This window comes from Lissotriton helveticus, chromosome 11, assembly GCF_964261635.1.
Source record: "Lissotriton helveticus chromosome 11, aLisHel1.1, whole genome shotgun sequence".
NCBI lineage: Eukaryota > Metazoa > Chordata > Amphibia > Caudata > Salamandridae > Lissotriton > Lissotriton helveticus.
Window position 1 is genome coordinate 644,109,193 of NC_136072.1, and position 17,757 is coordinate 644,126,949.

General features: G+C 42.3%; 1 protein-coding gene across 1 annotated transcript in view; it reads right to left on the reverse strand.

Annotated features, from left to right (window-relative positions):
- Positions 1 to 15,477: 15,477 nt before the first annotated feature.
- Positions 15,478 to 17,757, reverse strand: part of TM2D2 (TM2 domain containing 2) — an 81,661-nt gene continuing 79,381 nt past the window's right edge. The window contains exon 4 of the mRNA XM_078666482.1: positions 15,478 to 15,939. Coding sequence (XP_078522608.1) covers positions 15,726 to 15,939 — 214 coding nt within the window. The 3' untranslated portion in view covers positions 15,478 to 15,725. The remainder of the gene's footprint in view (positions 15,940 to 17,757) is intronic.

The following is a 17,757-nucleotide window of genomic DNA, read 5'->3' on the forward strand; positions in this document are numbered from 1 at the left end:
GCATGGAACAAACTCCCCTCACATCTTCGCGCAATAGAACGAGAATCTGAGTTCCGCAAGGCATTAAAGACCTGGATTTTCAATCTCCTCGACACCTGTGCCAGAGCTTTAGTATAAACATCTCAGTAGGACTAGTGAAAGTAATACGATCAGCATCTAGATCTTCCTGATCAGTATAGGCGCCAAGATGCTCCATGGAGTGATAGCTGCGCGATATAAATGCCAATTTACATTACATTACATAACCAGGGCGAAATAGCCTATTGTCTTCAGGACGATATTTCTCCAACTGTATTAATAAGTAATTTTAACTGCATACTATGTATATTAAAGGACTTCTAACTAGACAGCCCGGTAACACAGCTAAAAACAAGAAGGGGTGGTTTGACAATACCTGTACAAAAGCAATCCAGGTGCTCAAATATGCCACAGCGAGATGCATTGGTGATTAAATCCCTAAGACAAGAATATAAAATAGCTCTAGTAAATAGGAAAAAGGTTTTACAGAAAGAAGCATGGGATAACCTGATAACCTCAACTGAAACAAAGATTAGCAAACTCTTTTGGGACACTGTAAATGCCCCTTTTTAAAAAAATTATGTACCAGAGTTTGGTTTATTTATCCCGGCAGAAAAATGGGTGACACACTTCTCTGGAATCTTTAACAACGCCAAGGAGATAGTGGGGGGATTAGATAGAGAAGCCCACGAAAAGAGGATTTGCATCTTAGATATCACATGTGCAGAGGTTGTACTGGCAATTCAGGAGAGCACCGGGGGGCGGGCACTAGGTCCCGAAGATCGGAACCGGAATTATGGGGACCCATTTTAACTAGAGTGTTAAACTCAGCCGCAAAAGAAACACCACAAACATGGGGTGAGTCTAATATTGTCCCACTATATAAAAAGGGGGACAAAACTGACCCAAAAAATTATCGCTCGATTTCCCTTCTGAATACTTCTTTAAAAGTCATGAGTAGGGTTCTACTTAAAAGGTTGGAGGAATGGGTTGAAGAGCATTGCATCCTAACGCCTGTGCAGTACGGGTTCCGAAAATGTCTGGGGACAGTTGAACAACACCTTAATCTGGAGCTACTCATCGGCAAATACACTAAGGCAAAGATGGGTTCCATTTATCTATGCTTTGCCGATTTGAGTAGCGCCTTCGATTTAGTGGCCCACAACTTATTATGGCAAACCCTGATCGAACTGGGAGCACATTGGGCAATTATTAACTTTCTTTCACACTTATACGAAAAACTAACCAGCGTGGTCCGTTTTGGCCCCCAGGCAGAATGTACCCCTAAATTTATAGTGAGTTGGGGTTTACGACAAGGATGCGTGCTATCCCCAATTTTATTCTCCCTTTTTATTAATCAGGTTGATACCTACAGAAAATTCAAGTTGATGTACCCAGGGTGGCTGGTCGTCCGATACCTGTATTATATGCGGACGACGCAGTACTATTGGCACGGACCCCAGTAGGCGTCCAGAGATTGATGGACGGTTTTTCAGGTTTTAATGGATTAACGGAGGATGGTAATCAACAAATCAAAAACGTTTACCATGGTATGTGGGCCTAAAAAGAAACCTTGTAGAACCTTTCAACTAGATGGTACCCCAATTTGTACAGTAAACTCTTTCTTCTACCTTGGTATACTGTTTTCAGATAACGGTACATGGTCCCAACATATCATAAATACAAAAGTTAAAATGAGTAGGGCCAACTAAGGGATTGTTAAATTTGCGGCCAAATTGGGAAAACGACCAATTACGTAGATGGTTGCCATCTATAAAGCTAAAGGAGTAAGTACTGCTATATATGGGGCAGGACTTTGGGGCTACACAAATAGTGCTGCATTACAAATATAACAAAATTGTTTTATAAAACGCTTGTTGTTTTTAACATCCTCTGTATCGAATACCATCGCACATCATGAGGTGGGGCTGCAATTTTTAGAGGACATCTTGATGGCAGGACCCTTATTATGATGGTCCCAAATCTGGAAAAATTAAGAAACTGCTTTTACCAAGTCAATCATTTTAGACTGCTTAAACCTGGACGATGCGCTGAAAATTCCCTGGTTGTCCTATATGAATACTACACTGGGGAATTTATTTAATATGTCGGTATGGTCGAACCCTGGAAAAATACTAACTATTAAAAAGAAAGAACTTAAGGGCTCCTTCTCGTCATTTAGACAAAACCGTAGAGCAAAAATGGGACTAAGTAAACCAACTGTGGCTTTATACAAAATATATATGTTAGAAGAGGGAATTAATGGTTATCTGTTGCATGTGACTCACCTGCAGCATTGGTTCATTTTATTGAGGCTGAGATGTGGTATTGTACATAATTGTGTTGCTTTCCCAAAAATAAAGATACGTCCTCCAGATAAGGTGCCCTGTCCTTGTGATAATAAGAGTAAACAAAGCACTCAGCACTTTATATTGTTCTGCAAATTTTACTGCAATTTTAGGAATTTTTATTTGAAGCCCCCGTTTGTTAACCGTGGAATCAGGTCCCATAACTTGGCTATGAAATTCCTTGTAAGCCTAGAAGATCCTTTGACATGTTATAGCACTGCCATGTTTGTGTTATAAATTAATAATGGATGACACCAATGTCTGTACTTCTTTTTAAATATGCGCCATTTTTTATGTATTATATTGTCTGTGCTTTTATGGCTGGTTTTTAATAGTCAAATAAAGATTTTTGAATTGAATGTTACCTAAAAAGGCCATAGAGGCCCCTATTTTGCGAGTGGAGTGCGCTCTAGTGGGTATAGATAAATTTCTTTTAGCTTTTGCATAGCAAGTTTGAATGCATTTAACAATCCATCGAGAAGAGCTGGATTTAGAGATAGGATTGCCTTTGTGAGGTGGAGCAAATGCAACAAACAGTTGCTTTTTTTAATGAAAAAATGTTGTCCTTTCAATATAATACAATAATGCTCTTCTGACATCAAGTGTGTGAAGAGCTTGTTCTGCTACAGAATCAGGTGAGGAAAGAACACAGGTAACTCAACTGATTTTTTAAGCTGAAAAGCAGAAACTACTTTAGGGAGGAATTTTGGGAACTTAAAGGACAATTGTGTAATGGTTCAAAGGATGGACTTGTGAGTCTTGTAAGTACAATGTTGAGATTCCATACCAGTGCCAGAGGTATTCTGGGTGGTATTACTCTTTTTAAGCCCTCCATAAAGGCTGTAATCATAGGAACTTTAAACAAAGATAAATGCTGTCTATTTTGCAAATATGCAGTTACTGCTGCAACGTGCAATCGAATAGATGTGTAAGCTAGACTAGTTTGTTGTAGGCGCAGAAGATAACAAATAATGCTTCAAACATAAGTGTCTAGAGGATTGATATTATTACAATAGATAACAAATCGTTCCCATTTTGCTGCATAACAAGCTCTGGTAATAGGTTTTCTTGCTTCTTTTAGAATAGTCATGCAGTCTGGTGGCAAATTTAACTATCCAAACTCTATTACTTCAGGAGCCAAATCGCTAAGTTGAGCTCCTTGGGGTTTGGGTGTCCGATTTCTCCATGGTTCTGAGTGAGAAGGGTGGAATTGAAATGCAACTTTTGATGTGGAACCACTGAGATTTCCAAGAGTGTGGTGTACCATGGTTGACGGGCCTATGTGGGAGCTACTAAAATTAGGGTGAGCCATATTTGCCTGAGCTTTCAAACCAGAAATGGAAGAAGTGGGACAGGCGGAAAAGCGTAGGTAAATATCCCGGACCAATTGATCCATAGGGCATTGCCTTTGGAGTGAGGGTGTGGGAACCTGGAAGCGAAGTTTGGGCATTTTGCCTTGTCCACTGTGGAGGACCAATCTAATTGTGGAAATCCCCATTTTTAAAAGTATGGAAGGAGAAGGGGATGAAGTTACTCCTTGTATATTTGCTGTCTGCTTCGGCTGAGCAGGTCGGCAATTTGATTGTTGACTCCTGGAAGGTGTTCTGCCAGAAGATGAATGCTCTGATGGATTGCCCAACTCCAAATCGTCTGAGAGGGGCATGACAGCTGGAGAGAGTGTCTCCCCCCCACCCCCTGTTTTTGTTCATAGCACATAGCGGTCATGTTGTCTGTGAGGACTAGTACAACTTTGCCTATCAGGTGAGACTGAAAAGTTTGAGCACTAGAAATACTGCTAGAAGCTCTATATAGTTGATGTGGAGACGTTTGCGCTGGTTGTCCCAGAGACCCTGAATTGTATAATTGTGTAGAACAGCGCCCCAACCTGTGAGAGATGCGTCTGCTGTTAGCACAATGTGTGGAATAGGGTCGATGAACGGCCGCCCTTTTAATAAATGTTGTCGGTTCCACCACTGCAGAGAGCTATGGGTGCGGCTGTTCCCCAACACCAGATCTGTTAATTGACCCTGTGACTGATTCCACTGATGTGCTAAGCATTCTTGTAGAGGACGCATATGTAGTCTTGCATGAGGCAATATTACAATGCAGAACGCCATCATTCCTAGCAGTTGCATAAAAGTCCTGGCGGGTAAGGCTTGGTTGGCTTGAACCTGTAGTAACAGAAGTTTGAATATTGCGAATTCTGGCTGCATTGGGGGAGGCTAGAGCCGCGGAGGTGTTGAGAATCGCTCCCATACATAATAGTATTTGGAAAAGGCAATGTTAGATATGGGGGTCCCTAGTTGGCATAGGTAGGTACCTGTGACAAATAGGGAACCTTGCGTCTAGTCAGGGTAAGGGGGTATACTCCTAAAATAAACCCTGCTCACCCCCTTGGTAGCTTGGCACAAGCAGACAGGTTTATCTCAGAGGCAGTGTGTAAAGCATTTGTGAACACGTACAGTAATCAAGTGACAACACTACAGATGGACACCACACAGGTTTTATATCAAAAATAAGTATTTTTATATAGACTTATCACAAGACCACAAACAACAAAAATCCACAATACTGTTCCTAAAACGGTAGAATTAGCTTAGTTCTCTTTAGATCTTAAAATGAGACACTTTGAATCAATGTACCTTAAGATGCAACAGTCAGGGGAATGAAAGGGTTGCAGGAAAGGTGATGCGGTAGTCCCTTACACGCAAGGACGGTGATGCGTTGAAGATCTGGTGCATAGCAACAAAGATGGCGCTTTTCTTCTTGATGCAACACGCTTCCCGGTGATGCGGCGGCATCTGTGGCGACGTTGATCCTCCTCTCTGGCGATGCGAGATGCTTTACACGATGCGAGCCACGACAGGCCCTGCGACACTCTTCCCGGTGATGCAGGGGCATCTGCTGCGACGTCAATCCTCTTCTCCGGCATAGAGCCTCGTCAGGCTCTGCGAAACACTTCTCGGAGATGCGGCAGCGTCGGATCCTCTTCTCCGGCGATGTGAGGTGCTTCGTGTTGTCAAGCGGCAGAGGCAGTTCGGCTACACGCTTCTTGTTCTTGAGTCGCGCTTCCAGCTCCCTGCGACACGCAAGTCCTCCAAAAAGTCCAGCACAGCTGCAGGCACTTCAAGAGAACTCTTGGGGAGCTGGTGGGTGAAGTCTGTTGTCCCTGAGACTTCAGAGTGGTACAAAAGGGGGTGGTGATGGACGGAGCATCTGAACCAATCAAACACTCACACCCAGTCAACAGATCTGGGTTTAATCCATCACCGTTATTTAGCCCACTCTGCCACCCCAGTTCAGACATGGCCATATGCAAATCAGTCTGACCCTGTGCCTCCCTGAGACTTCAGCAGGAGGCAAGCTCTGTTCCAAGACCTTGGAGATCCTTCACAAGTTGAATAAAGTGCACACAAAGTCCTTTCTCCTTTCTTTGGCAGTCAGCCAACCACTGCAGGCCAATCCCCCAAGCAGCACTTCAGCTTAGGGATAGTCTCTCCTCAGTCTCTTCTGGTTCTTCTCCTCAGCAAAGGTTTCTTCTTCTTGTCCAAAAGTAATCTAATTCTCTGGGGTTTGGGTCCCCTCTTTTATACACAGATTCTCTTTGTTCTTTGAGGGCAGAGATGCCTTTGCCTAGTCCAAACCAGTTCTGGTCAGTACTGGAAAACTCTGTTTACAGGACTCCTTCCTTCCTTTCACAGTGCAGGGCAGAGACATCAGACGCACCACAGGAGGTAAAGCCAGCATTGTGGAGGGAAGGCAAAGTCCTATTCAGGTCCCAGGTGCAACTCCTCCCTCCCATCTAGATGCAGATCTCTCTATTCACCACTGGGCTGACTCACCCTGTCTCCTGGAATCCCCCAGCCCCTGTCACTCAAACTCCAGACAAGTAATATACAGCCTAGCAGAGGCAGGCTTGGATAGTTAGACAAGAAAATACCTACTTTCTAAAAGTGGTATTTTCAAACACAGAATGTTAAAACTAACTTCACTAAAATATGTATTTTATCATTCTGAGTTCAGGCATACTAAACTTGAATTTCTACCTTGTTCCCTGAGTCAGTTAGGATTATAACATGTAATAATCAAACTGCCCATTCTGGCCTATTGGGAATAGGTAGCCTTGCAATAGTGAAAAACGAAAATGGCTGTAATTCACTATTAGGACATGCCACACACATCAGGGCTGGTCCTGCCTTATAATTACAATGCATCCTGCCCTTGAGCCTACCATCAGGGGGTCTGATATGAAGAAAAGGGAAGGTTTAGGGACTGGCGAGTGGGTGCACTTGCCCAGTCAACATGGCAGTACCAGACTGCACACAGGCTCTGCAATAGCAAGCCTTAGACACGCGTTTACAGGCTGCTTCTGTGGGTGGCACAACCAGTGCTGCAAGCCCACTAGCAGCATTTGAATTACCAGCCCTGGGCACTCCTGGTGCGCTGTACTAGGGTCTGACAAGTAAACCAAACCAGCCAATCATGGAGTCACTAATCCATACATCAATTTACAATAGGGAGAGCATATGCACTTTAGCACTGATCAGCAGTGGTAAAGTGCCCAGAGTCATAAAACCAACAAAAACAGGTCAGACAAAATACAGGAGGAAGGCAAAAAGTAAAGGGATGACCCGGCAAAAAGGGCCAAGTCCAACACACCACTACAGAGAGCTATGGGTGTGGCTGTTCACCAACACCAGATTTGTTAATTGACCCTGTGACTGATTCCACTGATGTGCTAAGCATTCTTGTAGAGGATGCATATGTAGTCTTGCATGAGGCAATATTGCAATGCATAACGCCATCACTCCTAGCAGTTGCATAAAGTCCTGGTGGGTAAGGTTTAGTTGGCTTGAACCTGTAGTAACAGAAGTTTGAATAATGCGAATTCTGGCTGCACTGGGGGAGGCTAGAGCCGCGTGAGTGTTGAGAGTCGCTCCCAGATATGATTGTATTTGGAAAAGGCTGTAGATGAGATTTTTCCATGTTGACCGTGAAGCCCAATCGGTGGAGTAGGTCTAGCGTGGTTTGAGTATGTTGTAGACACTTCTGGTGTGTGTTGGCTTTGATGAGCTAGTCGTCTAAGTACCAGAAGATGTGAATTTGTTGTCTTTTGAGATGAGCTGCCACTACTGCTAGACATTTGGTAAACACTCTGGGAGCAGCAGTTACTCCAAATGGGAGTACTTTGAACTGATAGTGTTTGCCTGCTCTCAGAAATCGGAGATATTTGCGATGAGCTGGATGGATCAGAATGTGAAATTATGTGTCTCAAGTCTAGTGTGGACATAAAATTGCCTTGCTGTAAAAGTGGATGCACTTGTTGAAGCATTACCATACGGAAATGTTCTTACCCTATGTACTGGTTTAACACCCTGAGATCCAAAATTGGTCTTGAGGAACCGTGTTTTTTGGGGATAAGAAAGTAGAGAGAGTAAACCCCTGAACCTGGGTAGGGTAATGGAAGTGGTTCTATGGCTTCCTTTTCCAGAGCGATTAAACCTCCTTTTCGAGTAAAAGGAAGTGGTCTGATAACAGTTTGTGAGCACAAGGTGAAATATTTGGAGGATTGGTGGTAAGCTCCAGGCAATAACCATGTCGGATAAGATCAATTACCCATTTGTCAGATGTTATGGATTGCCAAATGGGGAGAAACTGTTGAAGCCTTCCTCCGACAGGTGTTAAATAATCAGGGGGGATATGGGCAAGACATTGTTGGTTGGGAGAAGGGGAGGTACGCACTGTGGCAGCCCCACCCCTAGCTTTGGAGTGGTTTCCTCTATACACTCCACTATAAAAACCTCTAGATGGAGAGGTTTGGGTGTTGCCTTTACAATAGGAAGCATTTGGGTCTGAGGATGTGGTTTTGGACCCTCCTCTGTAAAATAAGCAGCGAAAGGAGCCTCTATTTGATGGAGACTGTAGCGCTCCCATGGACTTTGCCACTTCCGTGTCTTCATTTTTTCCAAAGCCTGATCGACTTCAGGACCAAACAGAGGTTGTTTGTCAAAAGGGGTGTTTAAAATGGTTGCCGGAACCTCAGGTTTAAACCCTGAAATCCTATGCCATGCATGCCTTAGGAAAATGCTGGTATTAATATCCCTAGCTGCGGTGTCAGCAGCATCTAGAGGACACCTGACGAAAGCTTGTATCGTGGATCCTAAATATATCAGTCTGTCAGATTCCACGTCTATGATTTATTTTCAAAGCGTGCCATTTCTTTAAAAGCCCAAAAACAAGTTCCAAAGTGTGCTAGTCCCTGTACATTTGTTGTGGTTCCTATATCAAGTATTCAGAGGTAATCATAGACGTGGAATCTGACAGACTGATATATTTAGGATCCACGATACATGCTTTCGGGACTACTTGTTAGGTTGATCTCCGGAACTCTAATCTATACCATAGGATAAAGTCGCTTTAAGAATAAGAAAAACACTGTTAAGTGTTGCATCGTGGTCGTGCACAGCTAAATATTTAAAGAAACAGGATCTGCTGCTATCACATGAAATATTCTTTTTTAGAAAGCATTGAGGAAGTCACTGGATGTGACGAAACACGTGTCAGCTATTCTCGCACATCGTGATCAAGACTGTATAGCTTCAAATCTTTCTTACAAACAGTTTCCCATCTACATGTTCTTTGTAATAGGGGTCTTCACAGTCTTTACTGAATTTGTGATGTTTTCAGAATATTTGTTCAAAGTAAAAGGAATGTCTTTTGCATAAATCCATCTCTGTTTTTTGCCTGTGACATATTGGTGATACAATCTAGTGAAGTCAACTTATATAGGTTACACATGAGAAGGGATATTACTTTGAGAGTGCCGGGGTATTTTCAGAATATGTGTTGTTTATTGTTTGAATCACACAGGAGCGCGTTCTGGAGTTTCCGAAAGCATGCAAACAATCATCCTTAAACATGCACTGGAGGGTGTTCAAGAGTCGGTGAGAGGCTCATTCTTTTTGTTTGGTTTGAAGTCACTAGTAGACGCGCTGCGGCACGTATTCACAAAGTACCCTGCAGTGATATTAGAGAACAGTGTCATTATTTTCTTCATCGATGGGTGCGCAGGAGCGTTAACCTCTTCCTATCACACAGTGACAAAGCACAACAGCTGAGTACATTTGATTTCCAAACTCTGAGGGATAAGCACTTTTTATGCTTAAAGGTGCTAGTGCTGGATTATCAAGTGAATGAGCGCCTCTTTATTTTCCTTGGTTTATTTTTGGATTTTTTATGTTTAAAGAAGGCTGAATGTGGCATTATTGATGTAAGTACTTACACATACCTCTAATGGAGTTCATCACTGTGAATGTTGCATATGTGTTGTTCTTCTGTTTTGCTGCAGGGAACACGGGGCTTGACAGCTGGAGTAGGGAGAATAGGACTGATCCCTACAGCTCCAGGCCATTTTCTCATCTTATGTTTCTGCTGCCGCATCTTTATTGTTGCTTTGTCCCTTTTTTCCCTATCCCCCCCAAATAGTGGTTCCTGTGTGAGCCTCTGATAGGTGATCTCAGAATACCCCATGACAGGGGATAGGGTTAGTAGCTTCGTGCATCGCTCCCGCTGTTTCTGGCTACTAAGGTTAGTGGTTTTCCAGTCTGTAATCGGACATCCAGATAGTCTTTGTTTTGGGAGCGGTAGGTTTCAGCTCCGAAGCATACTTTTCTTTCGTAGTGGAGGGTTTCGGCTCCAAACTAGATTTGTCCTTCAAAACAGAGGGTTTTGGACGACTCGGTCCCGATCCAGACGGAACCGAGGGGTCGGCAGACCTGGTCCCAAGTCGGAAGGCTTGATGATTTGTCTTGCTGCTAGTGCTCCGGTGAGAGGCACAAGTTACAGATTTGGTGTAGGTCTGTGCAAGAGTACTTGGTGTGGCACCAAAGACAGAATTGGAACAGAGTCTGTTCCATCTGCAGAAGGCTGGACAGACGCAGCAAAGCCCGAGGGTCGTCCATGAAGTTTGACCGAAGATGGAAAGTTTGTTGATCGATTCAATATGCAGGGATGAGAGAAACGCGTACGAAAACAATACAGTTGAGGGTACAGTGGATTGGGCACCGAAGGAAACCCGAAGAATGGCTTCAAACCGGAGCGCAGCAAAACACATTCGAACCCGATGGTAGAAAAAAACAATCTAACAATGGAGTCGATGCCCATGCGCACTATCACCGAACGGAGGAGTCACCTTACCACGTGACTGGAAAGACTTCTTCGAAGAAAAACAACTTCGGACCCAACATTAGATGGCTGGAGTATGCAAAGTATGTGTATCTACATCACATGTGCTTCGAACAAATATATTTTCAGGAGGATCCAGCAACTGCCATTTGCTTCTGGCCTGCTCCTCTTTTATGAAATAACTTTTGTGTAGGTTTTTTATTTTTTTATTTACCAATTCAGGTGTCCTCCACCATCTTGGTTCGGTAAATAACAAAGAAAAAGGTAGTCACTGCAAGCAGTGAGTGTGTGCATGAGTGCCTCTGTCATCAAGCATGCAAAGAGCTACTGAATGATGCAGCACTAGTAGGGTCATGCGTATGTTGTGTCATGGGGCTTTTTTTTTTTTGCTGGTGCTGCACACCATTGGCAAAAAGCCTTTACGGTTTTATAAATGCTGTGCAACGTCTCCAAAAAAGCACTGGCAATCCAACGGATAACAAATGTGACATTGGTTAGCTTTGCCAAAACTGGTTTTTCTTTGTTAGGTGAGCAGAAAACAAAATCTGAAATACAGGAAAATATTTGTGATGCTTTAATAATCAGACACCAAAAATTGAACTGAGCTGTCTCCATGAGAGTTTTCTTACATTAATTAGACAGTCTCTTGCCAAAAACAATGCTTCAACTGTGTTCAAGCTCATCGTTTACACTTTTCTCCCATGGTGATCCCATCAAGCCCACTACTCAGTCAAAAGATGCAGGGGACCCAACTGAACGAAAGTCCTTTGTGGTTGTAAAGCCTGCAATTCACAAAATCACAGGGTCCGCAACTACATAATAGTGTTTTAAAACATACAAAAATTAATCTGCAAGTTTGAAAAGTCTTTCAACCTGCAATAAGTTGTGTGACCCTTTTCAAATCGCTTATAGGAAGGTGCATCATATTTGCAAATAGCAATGCAATTAATGGTGTAGTTAGGTGGGTTCACCCAGGGCGGCACTTTTTTGGGGGAGTGGCACTTTTTGGCGGGTGGTGGCACTTCACGCGAGGTGAGCAATTTTGGCGCATTCAAGGTAAGTGGGTTTTTTTTGTGTTTTTTTCGCTCGTCATAGTCTGTCGACTCCCCCACCCCTCCCCTTGCCTGCACCGGGCATCACTGGGCAGGAAACTCCGGGACAGTCCTGGGCGGCAAAAGCTCTAGCTACGCCACTGAATGCAATGTATTGGTGGTTTGGGACTATAACTGCAGTCTGCACCACTGATCAGTTACCATCCCCCTTTCCGAGTTAGGATGGTAACGGATTCGCAAAGGGGAACCTGCCGTTTGATAAGCTTGACCTTTGGGAATCATGTTGGGCAACCTCAGACCTCAGAGTAGCAGACAGTGGGGTGCATCCTCCCTCCACTGTCATTCATTCAAGTGAACATGTTCTTTCAAACCAGCGCGAGTTCCTTTAAGGTTTCAAATCACTTGGAGTTCAATTTGCACATACTGGTCTTTGTATCGCATTATTTAATAACACACTAACTGAAAAATGGAGGAACAGCTCATACAGATAAATAGACATACAAAAAGAATGGCAAAACTAAACATTACTAGATTGGAGATATAGGGACAGTTCAGAACAAAGAATTTGGCTTTTGATTTACAGACCCGTTTCAGACTGAGGAAGTGATAAGACACAAGATTTAAAATTCATAGTACACAGAAAATGTAACCTAGGTCTCGTGCATTGTTGTTACAATATACTAAAACTAGGGAGAAGGCCATGTGCATGTATCCAGTCTAGGCATAGTGGAGGAGTGGATGGAGTTTGAGACATAGGATATTCGGGGCACTAGGATTATGAAGTTTTCATGTTATTTGACAGACTATAAGAAGGATGTTCCAAAGAACTAGTCTTGAAGGCCCATTTGTTTTAAGTGTGCATACAAACAGAATCACAGAACTGTTTCTTCCTTGCTTGTTTCTTTAATCAGGGGGGGGGGGGGGAATATGGCGACTAGCTAAGCAGCAGGTCCGCAGCTCTACTCCTTAGTCTGAGAGATGTATTTTTTTTTGTAAGGCCGGAGTAATTCTAATGTTATTTTACTATGTTAAAAACTTCTGTGGAAGAGATATTAGCCGATGTTACTCGTTCCAACTAAAACGGGACCCAGATTTGCTTATGGGCTCTACATACAATGAGATAGCCATTCTTAAAGGTGTCTGAACAGTCATGGGGTAAGGCCCTTTCAAAGGATTTGAAGACATGGCTAATTTCGGTCAATTCCTTTCATATTCTAGCATTCAGGTCACACGCCAGTCTGAACGCCTGTTGGTTGTCAGAAGAGGACAGATTCAGATGTTTTGCTTAGATCGGCATCAGGAAGTGATGAAATTGGCCACAGTAGAGGGCTTAGAGCATACATTGGACCATGGATTGGAAAATTAGCAGAGTGGTCAGTCTAAGAAATCAGAATGATGACAGGGATCGTAGTATCTATGAAAGAAGAAGAGAGGAGCTCAACTACAAATCCTACTGTACGAGTTGGGGTGCTGGCTAGTTACACGAGGCCAACAGCAGAACAAGAATTGATTTGATTCTGGTGGCTGGAAGATCAGAGGTCTCTACTTAGGTGTTGAAAATCCAAGAATTCGTTATTTAATGGCATACAGAACTAAGGGAGGTAAAATGTCCACTACAGACTTTCCAAAATCATCAATAGTTTCTGCAGTCTAGGGAGACTAAAACGCACGTTCACGAGTTTGGGGTTGAACTCAGATGAGTGAAATCCACCGGTTTTATCTGGCCAAAGTATAACCTGTGAAGAAGCTACAGATTCCTTTAACATAACTGCTAATCCACCTCCGGTTTTATATTTCTGGTCAAAATAGAGGATTTGAAAGGACAGAGGACAACAATGATATCATAAACAGATGAATCCCTGAACTGGGTTTAAACAAGAAAATAATCCCTCAGTCAGGTTTCAGTGAGAAGAAAAATATCAATGTGTTATCTAAATCTAATTCAGGGACCTCGTGTTTTCAGAAAGACGTAATATGAAGTAGGGCAACCTTGAAGCAACTGTGTGACTGGAAACAGTTGACTTAAGGATGGCCCATGTTAACTGCAATACTGAAAATAGGCTCACATCAGATGATTCATGTTGAGATTCTAGCCCCTGGAGTATGGAGAGGTCATGTTCTGGTTAGGGTAAGGCAGGTGTGGCTGTTGATACACGGCATAGCTGTGACATAGAAAGGGTTATCTTTAACAATCTAGTCGCACATCTACTTCAGAGACCCCCTTAAGAGTGCTGACATATTGGCTGTAATGGCAGGAAGGATCAGTGAGGAGTGATGAAAATTAAGACAGATAATTACAACTACAAAAAATCAAAGGCTAGCCTCTCTGCCCTCAGAAAATCTTGTGGGTGGTGGTACTAGGAAGGAAAATCAAATGTAAAATAAAAGGATTAGCTCTGAAGTAAAAAGTCAAGTAACAAAAAAAAGAACATAAAGCACAATATTATCTGAATTAAAAGAATAAACTAAAATAAAAATAGTGCGTAGGGCTAGACCCCCAGTTACGCTAGACCCCCAGTTACAAGTGGCCACACAAAATGTAAATTTGGAATGCTCATAATGATTTGGAGTACTACCATCTTTGCTCTTTGTGGGAATTTTCATTGCAAACCGGCAACAATGGGTAAACACATAACCCTTGCCCTTCAGCTTTGTGACAATTCAAAATGCCTGCATCTGTGTCCATATTTTACAATTCCAAGACATAGCTCTGTATTTTCTATTACCTGCAATGCTTACAGATGTGGGTATCAAAGCACTTGGTTTACATTTTTTGTAGGGTCAATGTTGGGTGGCTTTTTGTTCTTTTATTTATTTAGTAATTTGTAAAAAATACGCACTTCTAGGAACGACAGCTTCCCAGAAAGGCTGGTTTATTTATAAAGAGTGGTCTACTTCTTTTTCTTGTTTTGCCAAATGCATTGGGCCTAGAGGGCGGGTAGATTGTTGTTAACGAAGAATAGCTTCTGGGAAGGAAATCGTTTTGGAGCTATTGGAAAAGAGTTATCAGAACGATGGTGGTTTGTGTTGGGATGTCAGAAAATTCCATTATTGGCACAAGGAACGCTGGTGCTGAGGAATTACCTTGAACACATTTCTTCCAAGGAACCAGCAAATGACATACTCGGACTCTAGGTCTGCCATATTGGGCATTTTATATATAATGTTAAAACAGCCACGTGATACTCTACAAGTTACGCTTTCAACTATTAAAACACTGATTATTTTCTAATAAATGCATTGGATTTTTGGTGGAAAAAAGTCCATGTATTAGAGAATTTAGGAACACAAAATTTCTAGAAACAGATTTTGCGCATCTGCTTTTCGTGGATTCGGTCATGTAGATGCACGCATCACGGTCACCTTATTAAAGGCAAAAATGTATCTTTCCCAGATAAAGGATTTGTAGGTTGCTAAAATAAATGATTTTGCCAAGCTAATACCGAATGGCAGATTTGACACATCAAGGAGGCCATCGCCAAAACTACACTCTCGGGTAATCAGGACGCTATACAAACCACTATAACATAACCCCTCCATCGTCTGCAAATGAGAATGACAATTGGATAACCGTAGGAAACGAAAAGAAAAGGTCATTATCAGTCAAGCCCACCAAGTAGTAAAGACTAAATGGAAGAGTGTAAAGCATTACCTATTGAAAACCATTGTATCCTATTACGGCTTTGCATTAAAAGCCGATTTTTTTAAAAAAACATACCTCATCAACAATCTATTTTTCTGACATTTTTCCCCTAATGTTAATTGTTGTAAAAATGTAAACTTTTGGTGGACAAAAGAAAGATACTATGCTCAGATTTATACTCGTGTCTTGACTAATTTTGAATGTCCTAGAAGAAAAGGAATCAGACACATGAAATAGTGTCATTTTCTATTTTCAATTTCGAACATTTACATTAGTTGTGGAATTACATACAGTGCAAACAAAGTCCATAAAGCGACCCCGCTTAGTCCAATCAAGAAACTGAAAGGTTGGCGATGAATGTCCCCAATTCTCTTCCACCAAGGTCCAGCTCTGGTGCAGAGAACACGTACACAAGCTGCTGAATGTCACCAGTTACAGTCCACAAAACACTGATCCTTTATGTAGGTATGGCAGTGGCTTTCAGTAATAGGTGCACCAGTTACTGCCATCAATGGGCATCAGTCCTCCAGTGATCAGAAGAATGAGGTCGACAAACCACCAGATTCCCAGTCCTCCGAGGGTCAACAGCTTACCCACCGCAGTGCCAGTGTGTCCAAGACAGAAACGGTCCACTCCAAAGCATCCCAGGAAGAAGGAATAGAACAAGGTTGTAATGAAATAATGTCCGGTATATCTGCAGAAAACATGGAATAAAAAAGAAAAAAAAAACATTTAGTGGCCTTGGTGTAAATGAAAACATAAAACAGGTCCTCGTCACATATAGTAATTCGTAATCTGTATGCAAGAAAAAAAATGTCCCTTGTGTACATTTTCACAGGTTTCTGAAATAGGAGTTTTTATTACTGAAGCCTTTAACCGACTGAGGTGAACATGGCACAGATGGCGTTTTTTTTGCTTTCTTAACCTCACAGGGCGTAACAGTCTAATTTCCTAATTTTAAAGTAACAAATCTCAAACTAAAAAACATTCCTTTAAAAAATCTTCATAAAGAAAATAAGCCAATAGGTCTGGGTTACTTGCAGTGTTAGCACATTAGAGCTAAACACTTGAAAGGGAGCCTGCAGGAGCTGAGAGAGAGGGCTATAGTTGTAAACTTGCCCCTGATGCATTTCAATGCAGGCACTGATGTGGAGGGGGCAGCCACCAGCATTAAGGAAAGAGATGATTACTCCACTAGTCTGAGCCAGGATGCGATTGACAGTCTTCAGAACAAGACTGGTCGAAGAAAGACAGCGGTGGAAGGGAGAAGCCCTAAAGCCCACTCTATAAATATTGTTCGCAACAGGCCTATTTGAGAGTTGCGCTGTCAAATGCCAGGCCGAAAAAATATTCAAGGGAGGCGTTAAAAAGGAAAATAATTCTGGAGAAATCCAATCAAGTGAGCAGGTAAGTGAATTACAAAACAGAACATCTGTTTATTTTCTGCTGCATAAGCCTGCAAAACATGTACATTTAACAAGTCACCACTGCAACAGACCAGAGAACAGCAATTAAAATCAGGGCATTACATTGAGCTTTAGTAAATGGTCAACACACCGTGGAAAGTAGGACTTTGTCAACTCACGCCCTCTCTAGCCATACAAAATCCAAATAATACACCCTTTAGCCTTAACTGAAACATGTAATAATATACTACTAGCTCTAAATAGGCACAAACCTTCCTATACACCCATACAAAACGGCAGGTTTTGCTTATCCTGAAAAAATACTATTAACCCTAGCACCTTCAAAACAACTGTCCCGTCACTCATCTAGCATCCTTGAGCAAGGTCAAAGAGAAATAGAACTTACACCTTAACTTTCCACTTGGGAACAAAGAACATGAACCCATATGCACGCAAATCCGAAATTGCGATTCACAAATAGGGAATCCGTAGAAATCGCTATTGGGAATCACAAAATGTAATATATGTAACCTGCATTTTCCTAATAGCAATTCCTGCAAATTTTCATTTGCTATTAGGATATCGCAAAAGTGTGATTTCCTAACAGGAAGTCGCAAAATTAACACGTATAGGCCAATTCTGTTCCAGTGATAATATGATGTCTGCTAGTGAACTTAGAATGATGTTAAAAAGGAAGGGAGTATTGATAGATTCCTTGGAATACTTCTGCTGATGTTCTGAGTGGTTTAGAGATAAATGGAAGAAATTATATGACAAGCATCCAGGACAAAAGATATTATATAATCAATTTCAGGATGATCCTTAAATCCCAGAGTCATTAGGCCGCGTATCCTACAAGAAACTCAGCTGGCAGTGCACTTCAGGGGCAGAACAGCAGTCACCTCACTACATCTCCAGGCTGGAATCCTGGTCCCTGATGTTGCTTCTAGTGCTCTGCTGGTGTTGTTCAGACCTTCCGGCACAACAACTTCTCTTCTTCAAGCAGTTGGTATGCGAGTCCCTTTTCTAGGCTGGTACTCTCTGTAGGGGTATTTCCAACAGCCCTCTCTCTTCAATGATCGCTTCTTCTTCCATCAATCCTAAAC